This window comes from Lipophrys pholis (genome assembly GCF_963383615.2).
Source record: "Lipophrys pholis genome assembly, chromosome: 9".
In the NCBI taxonomy this organism is placed as follows: domain Eukaryota; kingdom Metazoa; phylum Chordata; class Actinopteri; order Blenniiformes; family Blenniidae; genus Lipophrys; species Lipophrys pholis.
This window is the reverse complement of record NC_137639.1, coordinates 22,870,831-22,883,987: the sequence shown is the minus strand read 5'-3', so window position 1 is coordinate 22,883,987 and position 13,157 is coordinate 22,870,831. Positions and strand designations below refer to the sequence as shown.

The 13,157-nt window shown below is 42.5% G+C and overlaps 1 protein-coding gene across 2 annotated transcripts; it reads left to right on the top strand.

The window, feature by feature from the left end:
• The first annotated feature begins 448 nt into the window (after nt 1–448).
• On the top strand, nt 449–11,991 carry arnt (aryl hydrocarbon receptor nuclear translocator). Of its 2 annotated transcripts, XM_080470894.1 has the most exons (20): nt 449–562; nt 1,114–1,207; nt 1,719–1,769; nt 1,871–1,921; nt 2,809–3,022; nt 3,412–3,625; nt 3,735–3,837; nt 3,928–3,993; nt 4,097–4,182; nt 4,263–4,339; nt 4,600–4,734; nt 4,820–4,894; nt 5,601–5,752; nt 5,981–6,103; nt 6,542–6,644; nt 7,690–7,877; nt 8,617–8,806; nt 9,149–9,323; nt 9,419–9,555; nt 10,258–11,991. In XM_080470894.1, exons 1-20 carry the CDS (start codon nt 526–528, stop codon nt 10,339–10,341), a joined length of 2,355 nt encoding a protein of 784 aa, XP_080327020.1. In that variant the 5' UTR covers nt 449–525; the 3' UTR covers nt 10,342–11,991. The 2 variants fall into 2 exon arrangements, with proteins under 2 accessions (XP_080327020.1, XP_080327021.1); XM_080470895.1 differs by lacking the exon at nt 5,981–6,103.
• The last annotated feature ends 1,166 nt before the right edge of the window (nt 11,992–13,157 follow it).

The following is a 13,157-nucleotide window of genomic DNA, read 5'->3' as shown; positions in this document are numbered from 1 at the left end:
ATAGATAGATAGATAGATAGATAGAGTGGTAGTACAGTTCACCGTCACGACGCGTGCCCACACCGTGAGGTTTGTTTTGTAAGCCTGCAGGTCCCGCCTCTCTCTGGGCGGGGCGGGGCGGGGAGCAGCGTGGATTTCCCAACATGTGACGTCATGTGTCTCCAGCCGCGTGTCACCCAATGGGAGGAGGAGGACAGATTACACCGCAGCTGCCTCTGCTGGCCTTGAAACGCCATCTTAATTAGACAGGGGGGGTTTAAACGGGGTGAAGAGAAGAAAGCGGTCCGTGAAGGGAGACAGGAAGATATTTTAATCCGCAGTTCAAGCTGCCTGTCTGGAGTAGCGTTAGTCATGGCTCGGTGTGTTTATCATACACATTAAACGAGCCCTCCCGTGGATTTCGGCTGGTTAGCTGTGAGCTACATCGCTAGCACAGGGGGGGAGGAGGAGGAGGAGGAGGAGGAGGAGGGGGGGGCGGCGGCTGAGGATTTTTATTTTTTTAAGCGCAGCTGAAGTTATTTGTTTATGTTATTCCATACGGACATGTCTTCTTCAAATCCAGGTAATGCGACGTGGAAGTGAATGCGACAGTTTAGACTCATAGTTATGTGCCGTTGTTAGATAGTTATGAGCGGTTGTTTTTTTTGTTAAGCGAACACCCTGAAGATAGCGTGACAGCGGGGCTAATAGCTTAGCTTCAGCTCGCTGCGTAAACGGTCGGTTGTTAACATGCTAACTAGCTCTCAATCTTTATACACCTGCGTGGTTAATAAATATTGTGTCTTGGTATTTATTTTACAACCACAGCTGGACCGGGAAACTAATTGTGCAATGTAGCCGAGTGTCAAGTTGCTGCTGTCGCAAAAACTATTGGCTAATGTGCACAACGTAAGTGTGTGTCTGCTACGTGTAGCTTTAAAGTTAGTCTAAGCTGTTCAATCAGGAAGGAAGAGTCGTTTTGGGGGGAATAAGTGAGCTTTAATGTACCATATGTGTCCTCTAAATGCATGTTACAGTCAATGGTTTCGTTTTTTTGTTCGTGCTGGAGGAACAAAAGGAAATCACCTGTCATCTGTGCTACATTGCGTCTCTCTCTTACTCTGTTATTAATAGATTTACCAGACCCAAATCTGGGTATGGGGGCAAGTGGGGCCCAAGCGAGTGGAGGGGCAGTTGTGCCCAAAGGGACCAATAAAAGACCAGCTGCGTAAGTGATTGTCACATGTTTGTGTCCTGCTCTGATTTGGCGTTCTGTCCATAGCACATACAACATAACTTCAGTCATTCAAGATAATGTACTTGGTTTGAGTTGTTTTGTTTTTGTTCTTTAAAGACCACTTCTTTTGATGCATTATAAACTTGTGTATGCATCAGTTTGCATGTGTATTCATTAAGTCGTTAGTCAACATTCGCATTTCCCCTTTTATAATAGTCTGCAATGCTTCTGCTTTCAGAGCTGGACTCGAAGGGTGTTTGCATTGTTGCATTGCAATCCATATTATCAGACACATGTTTCTCAAACAGTGGCATGGTCTGATTGCATTTATCTTGTGTCCAGCTCTAAAAGGATCCTTCCCATGATGTTATTTCAGGTCTGATTGTGTCAAAGACCAATGTTGTTAACCAGTAACCATTTGTTGCATCTCTAGTTGTCATTCGTAGCCTATTGGCAGTAATTCTATAAAAGTCATCTTGTGCCCTTCTCCTTCAATTTGCAGGCCAGACTTTGATGATGATGATGACGATGAGGATGGAAGCAAGCTATTCAGGTAGTTTTTTGTTTTATTACAAAAAGCAAGATGAGTCACCTTAACAGACAGTTTGATTTGTTTGAGCTGCTGAGATAAGTTGTTTGTTTGACTTTCCACAGATGTGATGATGATGCACCTGGCTCCAACAATGACAAGGAGCGCTTTGCAAGGTAGGAGGTTAAATTAGGAGAGAAGCGTGTTGGCGATGGGTTATAGGCGTCCGATAAAGAGCCTGCCATGGTTACCTCTCGGCTGCTCTCCTTTTTTTGTTAGTTTTTTTCCCTCCTTTTTTTTTTTTTTAGTTCCTTACTTTGTTTTTGTAGACTTATTTTGGGCCTGTGTTTTAGTGGGTTGGTTTTATTTCCAGGTTTTTCAAAGAAGATCAGAGTTTTGCAGATAAGGAAAAGCTAGCCAGGTATGGCCTGTACCACTGAGGAAGGCTCCCTCTTCTGCTTGTGTCCATATCGACATTGAATGCACTTATCAAATCCTGTCCTGTCCTGCTGGGTTCCCAGCACATCATCATTTTGACAGCACAGATTACCAGTATTTTTGGCCGCTGTTCATGTTTGTTTTGGTGCCTGTCAGATTGTTATGCTTTATTGCCAAAGGCAGCAAGTTTTTTTCCCCCTCAACCCACCACTGTGTTGGATGTCACTAACTGCTATGCTGTGTGTGTGAGTGAGGGACTTCTTTCACTCTTGTAATCCCTTCCCCTTGAGCAACTGTCCTCTCTGTCTCGTTTTGTCTCCCGCTCTCAGGAAAACTGAAAGGCCTTTCTCTTTCTGCACTTGCTCTCTTTTCTCATGCAAACTGGCCATGACAGTCCAGGGGCTCTTGCTTTTTCACTGTCATTTTTACAGATCATTGACTACATATTATTATTTTAGCTTCTATTGCTTCTCTCACCTTCTCCCATTTCTTCTTCCTGGTTGGGAACATAACATTGCGACATTAACTGTAAATTCTACTTCATGTTGTCCACCTTTCCATCTGTTTCCCCCATATCGATCCCTCCTTTCCTATCCTCCTCTGCCTACCTTGCTTCCTCACTCAGGGAGAACCACAGTGAGATTGAGAGGCGGCGGCGGAACAAGATGACCGCCTACATCACAGAGTTGTCAGACATGGTGCCCACGTGCAGTGCACTGGCACGGAAACCGGACAAACTAACCATTCTGCGTATGGCAGTTTCTCATATGAAGTCTCTGCGAGGGAATGGCACTACCAACGCTGATGGGTCATACAAACCTTCTTTTCTCACTGACCAGGTATCAGTAACTGCAGTTAAAAAGAATCTGATTTGAACATTTGCTGCTTACACAACCACACAATACAGTGGGGATAACATGGAGCTTCACTGAAAGCATATTTGTTGTTCAACATCTTATTCTATTAGTGTTTCCTCTAAGCCCTTGTCAGCCTGTAAACATGCTTTGTGTCCAAGTGACTGCAAGTGAGCCTCCCTGTCTCACTTTCTGTTGCTGTGTAGTGGTGTAGATAACAAAAACAGACTGTACAGGAAACAGGCTATTGTATTTGTGGAAGAATGGGTCGCATTAGAAAACCAAGCGCTGTAATTTGCGGAGCTATTTAAAGATGAGTTGTACTCCTGATCTCTAATCCTCAATGAGAACTCTTTGATACTCTGTTTTCACAGGAGCTAAAGCACCTGATCCTTGACGCAGCCGACGGCTTCTTGTTTGTGGTATCATGTGAGACTGGCCGCATTGTTTACGTCTCGGACTCCCTGACACCCGTCCTCAACCAGGCCCAGTCTGAATGGCTCGGCTCCTCTCTTTATGATCAGCTCCACCCAGACGACAAAGAGAAGCTCAGAGAGCAGCTGTCCACTGCAGAGAACAACAACACGGGTATAAAAAACACACACAACTGACAGACAGAAAAATACAGTGATGAGAAAGCGTGTTTATTTTTATGAACAAGGGAAGAATGCTTTTACGCTCAGTCTGCTTTTAATAGGGAGGATGTTGGATTTGAAGACTGGAACCGTGAAGAAAGAGAGCCAACAGTCGTCAGCTAGAATGAGTACAGGAGCCCGTCGGTCCTTCATCTGCAGAATGAGGTCAGACTCCTCAAAGAGTCAGTTGTTTAACTCTTTCACAGTATTCCTATTGATGCAGTTGTCAATGTGGTGGTTTCTCTACGCTTGCAGGTGTGGCACGTGTCCGGTGGAACCGCTGTCAATGAATAGACTGAACTTTCTCAGAAACAGAAACCGGTAACAAGAATTACTTCTTGCATACATTTTAAAATTGAAAGCATCTTGCAAAAATGTTTTGAAACAAGTTGAAATAAGTAAATAAATAATACCTTCACTTCAGGAATGGCTTGGGTGCCGCCAAGGAGGGGGAGCCCCAGTATGTTGTAGTCCACTGTACAGGATACATAAAGTCCTGGCCCCCTGCAGGTAAACGTGGCACCTTTTGGAATTTTTAAGCTCACTAACATTTGTTTCTCTTGAAAATCTGAACTTGGGTTGTGTTTCAGGAGTATCGTTAACAGATGATGAAGCAGACAATAATCAGGGGAGTCGCTACTGTCTAGTTGCCATTGGAAGATTACAGGTATGATGGAGGTTTTGTGAGCAAATATAAGGATGTGAATATGTGGCATTTGCTCTTGAAAAAATAAAATCACCTATTCCCTATTTGTGGGAAAGACGTTATATATGAAAGGCACCATGCAGAAACGTATCTATACTTTATAACATGTAATGTCTACACTAAGTTTCAAAACCCTTAAACGCTGGCATTTCGTAACTTGTGAGTGGACCTTCAGTTGGTTTCAGGAAACATGACTCATGTTTAATTTTTTCTTTGTCCAGGTTACTTGTTGTCCAGGTGACACTGATCTCAACAGCATCAGTGTTCCAGTGGAATTCATCTCCCGCCATAACTGCCAGGGCATGTTCACCTTTGTAGACCATCGATGCCTGGCTGCTGTTGGATATCAGCCCCAGGTAAACACAGCTCCGAACCCCAGCTTCTTGTGCTAAAACTCATTAGAAATTTTTTGTTGTTTTCTTTTCTCCTTTTGTCTTGCAGGAATTATTAGGGAAGAATATTCTGGAGCTTGCTCATCCTGAAGACCAGGGATTACTGAGAGACAGCTTCCAACAGGTGGGCTGAGAAAAATGAGCCGCTTTTTAAAGACATTATCTTGTGTGTTTGAGTAGAGGAGTGCATTAATTTACTATTAAAAGTATGGTTTGTGTTATTGTATGTCAAACATGTGTCTTGGGTCGAGCAACCAATTGAAATGGTATACATTGTCTTCCCACAAAGTGCTTTTTGTAACATATTTCTTCACACTTCCTATGAGCACAAGCCTCACAGGCTTTAATGTACAATATTTGTGGAGTAAAATGATTCCAGTTTCTTTATCTTCATATATACGTTTGTCATCTGGCTAATGTAACAGATTATTTCCTGGGAATCTAGTTTCTCAGTGTTGCCATGTGTTTAAATGTTACAGATCGAAAGTCTGCTTGGCCATGGCAAAAGCTCAAAATGAAGAGTGAATTTCTCTGAAAATAGTGTAATAGAATCAAGGAACGTGACCACATGAAGCTGGTTCATATTCAGAAGGAAGATACTGTACATGACTGGGTCTAAACAGTTGTATTCAACAACGAAAGAGATTATGACATGTTGAGTTTGAGCTGTAGGGAAGCTGCTTCCACTCTGACTGCTGTCTGTTTGCACCACCAGGCCTCAGCTGTTACACTGTTATTGTATCTGTGAAACATGATATCTTTTCACTATGTGTACATGTCAACCCTCTGCTCAGCAGTTGTGAAAGCATTATGTACGTGTGTGTCCTCAGGTGGTGAAGCTGAAGGGTCAGGTTTTGTCCGTGATGTTTCGATTCCGCTCCAAATCGAGAGAATGGATCTGGATGAGAACGAGCTCTTTTACTTTCCAAAACCCGTTTTCGGAGGAGATTGAGTACATCATCTGTACCAATGTCAATGTCAAGTGAGTCACACACTAAGCACCATTACACAATCAAATACAGTGCATAATGAAACCATTGACATCTTGAAATGGACTCTTGTGAAACATTCCTCTGTCTGAAAGCTCACCAATTATCTTCGACCCCAGTTCCTCTTTCACCCCGACAACAACCTCTTTTATAAACCCGTACACTGATCAATCTCTCCCAACACTTCTCCTCTGCGCCCGCCAATGATTGTTGGGCAATAGAAACTCGACTCAGGACCCCCTCACTCCCATCTCCTCCCCGGGGGCTTCGATGCCCCCTTCCCTGGGTCAGGTCAGCCCAAATGGCCCTCCTGTAGTGCTGAGCCCGGGGCAGATAGCCAGCAGGTGAGGCCTGCACTGCCTGTCCTCCCCCTGCATGGGAGAGCAAGGGCCGCTTCTTCACGGGAGACTTCACTGTGTCTAGCAAGCTATAGTTCTTCTGTTTAGTTTTTTTTCATTTCTCGCCCTGGTGATTCTTTCTTCATTTCTGTAGTGTTGGAAAAGAGCATGACTCCTCTTTCTATTCTCATGGTTAGTATCACATGTAGTAGTAGAAAATCAGACTTTAACATTGGTGGTGTAGCATGTTATCTGTGTGTATGTAATAGACTTTTCTTCCTCTATCTTCAATTATGTTGCCATGGTGATCGGTGGCGGGTTGAGCGCTGTTTTGTCAGCAGGTGTTTGGGATTTCTCTCAACATCAGAGGGCATAGAAATGGAAATGAGGTTATTTTTAGGCAGACTCCAAATCAACACTCTCCCATCACCTTTGCTTTTTCAGACAGCTGCAGCAGCAGCAGCAGGCCGACCTGGATGGAGGAGGAGGAGGAGGAGGAGGAACGAGAGACGGCCTGTATGAGCCCGGACCAATCCCACTGTCGCAGGTGAGGCTGCAGGAATCCACCTTTTGCATTATTCCCCATGGTTTTTGTGCCTTGGTATTCATGACTGACAGCTTTCTGTAGCTAGAGATTTACTAGCCAGGAAAACAGCAGGAGGTTAACAGAGCTCCAACATCACAACTACCTGCTGTTTGTGTTTCAAGTTCCTAAAACACCTGGTGAAAGTCCCATGAGTTATTATAAAAATAACATTAGACAACATTTAGAAGCAAAGACAAAAAAACACACCAAGCTTCATATAAACACGATAGAGTGGAGAAACTGCTGGGAATGCATGAACGTGTTTGTTTACTTCTTTGGGTCAAAGTTTTAGACGTTAACCTCCGTCCGTCATCAGACTGTCAGCATTATTTGCACATTAACTCAGTGTAGTACTGATTACCCCAATCTATTATTGCTCAGTAAGTAAGTCCCTTCATGTGTGTCAACACTGGTACACAAGTCTGTCCTCTGTTGCTCTTCATTTGTTAAGTATAGAAGCTTTGAAATTGTAGAAATGAAATCATTCTGGAGACTTTCAGCTAATCATCATTGTAGATTTGTGTGATAATTAACTCTTGTTTTCAATAAGACAAAAGATCGTTTGGATCCTGCAGTTAGTTAAAACTAAAAGACTTGGTTGCATTTTAGAGGTTTGAAACCATTTAGTTTTGCCTACTAATTTGCCGGATCATTAAATCAAGTAATTGTTTCAGCTTGATGGAGAATGTGCAATGCATTTAAAAGAAATCAAGTTCAAATTGTAAAAAAACTTTTTTATTGTTTTGTTTTGCCACATGTTTTCAGTTTGTTCCTTCGAAGAACTTTAAGCCACGTCTTGTCTCATTGTCATCCTTCATTTACCAAACTTTACTTGACATCAGCTGAAATCTTGAATTTAGCTGCACTGGAGCCTGAAAGTGAATCGATGATTATAGACTGTTGAACTTTTAGTTCTGCATGACAGAGCAGAGTTTGTGCCAACCTAGTTCTTCATTTAAGCTGTGTGTTAGAGTGATTCGTTACTCGTGCTTTTGTTGGTCTTTAGATGCCCGTGCAGCCGGTGACGGCAGCAGGACCGGACCACAGCAAGAGCATCGAGAAGCCAGAGCTCTACCCTTCGATTTTCCAAGGGCCAGATCAGGCAAAGGCCATGCCCTCCACCTCAACTCCAGCCACACAGATCTTTGCTCCAGCCAACAACTTCCCTGCTCCACGTCCCGCTGAGACCTACAGGTAAGAAGCTTTTTCCTGATCGACTCGTTAATAAATGTCCCGTTTTCATCATATCCTGACAACACTGACAGGTTTTCACTGTGTGACAAGAGCTTTTCAGTAATGTCAAAACAGTCATATTGAATAATGGATAGATATTATAGATTGAAGTTCTGCCACCATGAAGTTTGAATAAATCCACATGCCTCCATAATAAGAGGGTGTACTGGTTTATTTAGGTACTTTAGGTAATGTGAAGGGTTTCCATTCTTGCACACTGATAAAATGAGGCTCAGTTTTATTGTAATTTCTATCATGATCATATTTTTTTATTTTCTGATATAAATAGATTGTCATTTGAGGATATTTGCAGCTCACCAACATTAATGTATTGAAGTGGATGAAGAGCTGAAGTATTAGTATTTTCTGTAAATGTTGGTGTTGGAAGAACTAAAGTAAAAGGTTTATATAACCTACTAGTTTGCATGTCTCTGTTGTATTGGATAATATACAGCAGCTTGTGGGAAAGCCACATATAATCCACATGAAAGATGCTGAAGAACAAAAGGTTTAAGTGGCTGCAGATGCAGTCTGGCAAAGATTCTGTTCCCATCAGAATGAGCTCTCACGTTTGTATGCTAAACCTCAATTTCTTTAGTGTTTTTTTTTTTTTTTTGTTCTCTCTCTCTTTTAATGTGCAACACAGTTTTTTTCACATTGTGTATATCAGGTATCTCACTCTGGTCCCTTCTCCCTGCAGACCGGTCAGTATGACTCCACAGATGGCTCAGCCTTCGCACTCAGCAGGGCAGATGCTGGCTCAGATGTCTCGGCAGAACGGAGCGCCACAGTCGATTACCTCCTCCAGCACCAGCAGCCCCCTCCACGGAGGACCAGCAGGGGGGTGGCAGGGAGCTGGAGCTGGAGTCAGACCACAGTTTAATAACCAGGTGAGACAATCCCGCAGCTTCTATTGTCGACTTTTACTGTTACTTCGTCTTTCGGAAACGAATGCACTTTATGATGACGCTAAAGAAGACCTCAAGTTGCAGGGCTGTTTTTTTTTGTAATGAGAAGTTGTTTCCTTGATGTCTCATGTGTTGTCTCATTTTCACTGGGTTGTACAATTAAAGTTAAACAAATCTTAAAATGATGGTTATCCTAATGAAAATCGACATAACAAGTTTGAATATCTAAACGTATTTAACTAATATTTGGTAGGAGTACCAATATTTGATGCATAACATAGTCAGGTTTAGGTGTAAAAGCAAGACTTTTGTTGTGCCCAGCAGCAGGTCGCTCCTCAAGCAGCAAAAACCATGTCGCCACCATTTGCTCCCATGGGAGGATTTGGGGGAGGATCCTCCAACTCGTTTGGCCACATGCCAACAGGTGCTGCTCCCACCGCCACCAGTGGAGCAAACTACCCACAGATGAACGCCCGAGCCAACATCAACAACTCGTATGGTAGGTTTTTTGTTTATTTGTTTTAAACACGTGTGACGTTTGTTTGTGAGTCGTATTGGTGCAGGGTCTCACTCTACCTCTGGACCGTTTCCCAGACGGTTCCCAGTCCGGCTCACAGTTCCCGTCCCGAGCTGCAGAGGCAGTGTGGCCCCAGTGGCAGGGCCAGCAGCACTCGCAGAGCAACGCTGAGCAGCATCCGCACGCTCAGGGACACCAGCAAGACATGTTTCCTGTGAGTCCCACAACTCTTTTTCTTTCTAATAGATTCAGATTTTTTTCTATTTGAAGGGGACGATGCATATTCATGAACATATATATTTAAATTTGCAAGACTACAGCCAAAGAATAAGAGACAGGAAAAATGACATCTGATGAAGAGAAAACGCACACACCTTCATACCACACATCCACATGAACACACCCAGACAACTTGAATTGAACCCATTTATTCTTTTGCCTAGCAACAACCAGAAACTCCTCAGAAAAAAGATCTTGCTGAAATAGCAGATAATGGAATCCTCAGACGTGTAGTAAAAAATCAGTTCATGACGATGATTGAAGGGAAAAAATTTAAGCAAAACTATAAATTGAAATTATATGTATTATAGAACAAAAATTTGAATTTCATAATAGTCAGTGATGCATGATTGTCTGGAGGATAAAAGGGTTTTGGTCTTCTAGCTCTTTTATCAGATCCAGGATAAAAATAAATAAATATATATATATATATATCCCTGTAACAGTTTGTCCCACTGCCGTGAACAAAACTGATCATTTTGCAAGTGTCCATAAAGTTTAAACCAGTGTCTGCATGATTGTCAAAGTCAGAAAAGTGTTTTTTTTTGTTTGTTTTTTCCTCATTAGAATACACGCTGTGTGTCACACACATTGTGAGCGGTGAAATAAACCCGTTCGTCTCTCTCCTCTGATTCAGGATGTGTTGTCGATGCTGGATCAGCCCGCCAGCTTCAACAGCGACGACTTTGAGATCCCCTTGTACCCGCCATTTAACGAGTGACCTGCTCAACACACCTCTGCTCGTCTGCCGCTTTCACCTCTGGACCCTCGCAGTTTCTGATCTTCATCCTGTGTCCTTTCTGCTCCTGAGAGTAGCACTCTTCCCGTGTTTTGCTTGGCTTCAACCGCACAGTCGCAGGCCAGTTACAGATGGAGAGACCGCTCTGACTGTGGACCTAATGTGGGAGGAAACGGTTTGCTACTGATAAAAAAGTTCATTATAATGACTATTTTCTAGCCATTCTAGGGAGATTTTCTAGCTAGCACTGCCCAAAGCTCAATAACCTATATTGTAGATATGTGATATATAAATAAATAAATATATATTAACTAAGCGCACAATCACATGACCACACTTGAATAGACTGCACACAAACACTCGGCACCACTCGAACAAACACAGGAACTAAACTCACGCACAAAGGCCTTTAATTCCGATACGTTTGTGGTTTTTCTCAGGCATCAATGAAGAGTGTATCTTGCTGTTTGACCCTTTAGCGTGTGGAGTCGTCTCTCCAGGCCGTGACTTAAACTCTCGGGAAATTGCAGGGATCTACAGCTTCAGTTGCTTTTTTTTTTTTTTAAACGCCCCGCTGTCTCTGTTCTACGTCCTCTGCATGTCTGCATGACTGAGCTGCTCCCCCTTTCTGCTTTATGTGGCTTCACGTATAGATTTTAGCAGTTATGTTGTTTTTATGTCTCTATTGAATGACGCTCTTCTACAAAACACCTGCTACAGTGGCGACATGCTGTCCTTCAAGGTGCCCGCTGGATACATATAATCTTTTATTTTATGTTTTTCTTTGCCTATGTATAAATGGAAATGCATGTGTGTATGTATTGTGAAGTGGATACATACAGTATCATTATCAGCTGAAGGTCGTCTGGTTTCTGCCTTGCTTCATCTGCTTCTATCTGCCGTCCTCATTTCACTGGTTGGCTTTTTGTACGCCTTTTGTAAAAGTGTATAAAAACGTTCAGCAATAATTAACAAGCAGGTATTGTGTACTTTTAAAGCCATTTTTTATTCAAATGTTAAATTTTTTTTCTGTAACTATTTTAAAGTGGGGAGATATGGTAGAAAATGTTGATTTCCGTTATGTTTTCCAAGTATTTCTTTAGAAGTGTCCGCCTCCCTCTGATTGGTGTTTTAATGGTTTGATCAGGGTATTCAGGATTTAAATGGAATCAACAGAGCTAAAAAAGAAAAATATATGTGATCTAAGTGAGAGTGTCTGAACTCTTTTCAGTGTTTGTCCTCTTGTGACATTTTGGTGAAAACTGAATCTTTGCCAACTGGACTTTTTGTTTTCTCAGCATTATAGAAGAACATCATGGGATGAAAGCCTTTATGAAATAACTTGACCCCCTTTTTGGTTCCATTTTTCAGTTTGTATGTGTTTGTAATGTTCACATATTTGTGATGACAGATTGTGTAATTGTATGTAAACCCATGTAGATAATTGTCGTTTTATCTTCCAGAAGAGGGTATGTTGGTGACTTGTTTTTGTTAAAGCTCAACCTGTTCGGTTGCTCTATAGCCAGCTTTTTTCCACACTTAAACACAGATATATAAATATACTGTATATGAAATTTTAAATGAAATGTGTTTTGGGGTTTTTTGTAATAAATTGTTATATTGTCAAATATAGAGTTGATGTCGTGTGAGCTTCATTGTTTCAGAAATACTTCAGTGCTCCTGATGGCTGTTTTTAAGTGAGCGCTGTGGACACTCCTGCTAAGGTCATGTGTGTTTTAGTTACATCCACACATGGACTGACTTCCTTGTTTGAAGTTCTTATTCACTGAAGAAACCAAAGGCCTGTATCCATTTTCTTTCCTCTTTCTGCATGTTGTTGAAGACTCCGATCTGTGGGTGTCTCCTGGGATCAGTTTCCATCTTTGTCTTTCACAGCCCGGGGGTGAGAATGGATAGAATGAATGCTTTAAGTGATCTCAGGCTGGTTTACGGTGTCTGATGTGCCCTCTTTGGGTTGCATTTGGGCGACGGCCGGCACGCTGTAAATCTTGTATTTCTGGTGTGTAACACATGCGGACTCCTTGTCAGCCTTTTGAGCCAAACCCGTTATTTGCATGGAGTCATTTTACTCTTTACTCGTGTGTGTCTCTTGTCTGTGACATCAGAGTACAAACTATCTGCATTTTTTTTTGGCCAGGATCAGTTTCCAACCCCTCTCAAGTGGATTGCCACTCGAGCGTCATATCCTCTTTCTCCTCTGCAAACCCTTTCGTTAGTTTTTTTGTCTACCTTTTGGCCAGTCCACGCTCTTGTTTTTTTCCTGCAACATAAAACAATCTAAGCCCTCTGTGTTTTTGTGAAAAGAAGCGACAACACTGACTCAGCCTGAGCGAAGTGCCTAAACTTTCACTTCAGATTTAGTTGGAAGTTTTAAAAATTTGAGTGCAGCTTCATCTTTTCGTCTCGTGTCCGTATCTTGTGCTGACCAGAGATCATGTGACTCTTGTTGTGTCGCTCCCTGTGAAGCTGTGGTCTCCTGGGGAGATGCCTGGGTGGTGTCCTAATCTCAGGAACGGCCTGATTGTTACCAAACTCCTTATTAACTATACATGAAGGACACAGGTGCCAAATGGGGCTACGCATGTCCGCCAAGCCGTCTTACCTTTGGGAGGAGGGCCGCAGGTGTCAAGACCGGGAGGAAGGAGAAGCCAAGACGGTGAAGAAGAGAAGGATGAGGCTTGATGGTTGTGTGAGCATTAACAAAGCATCTAAAGATTTCAAACTGCCAGAAAAGTCATCAGAGGAACTCCACTGATGCGACAAAGGTCAAATCCTTT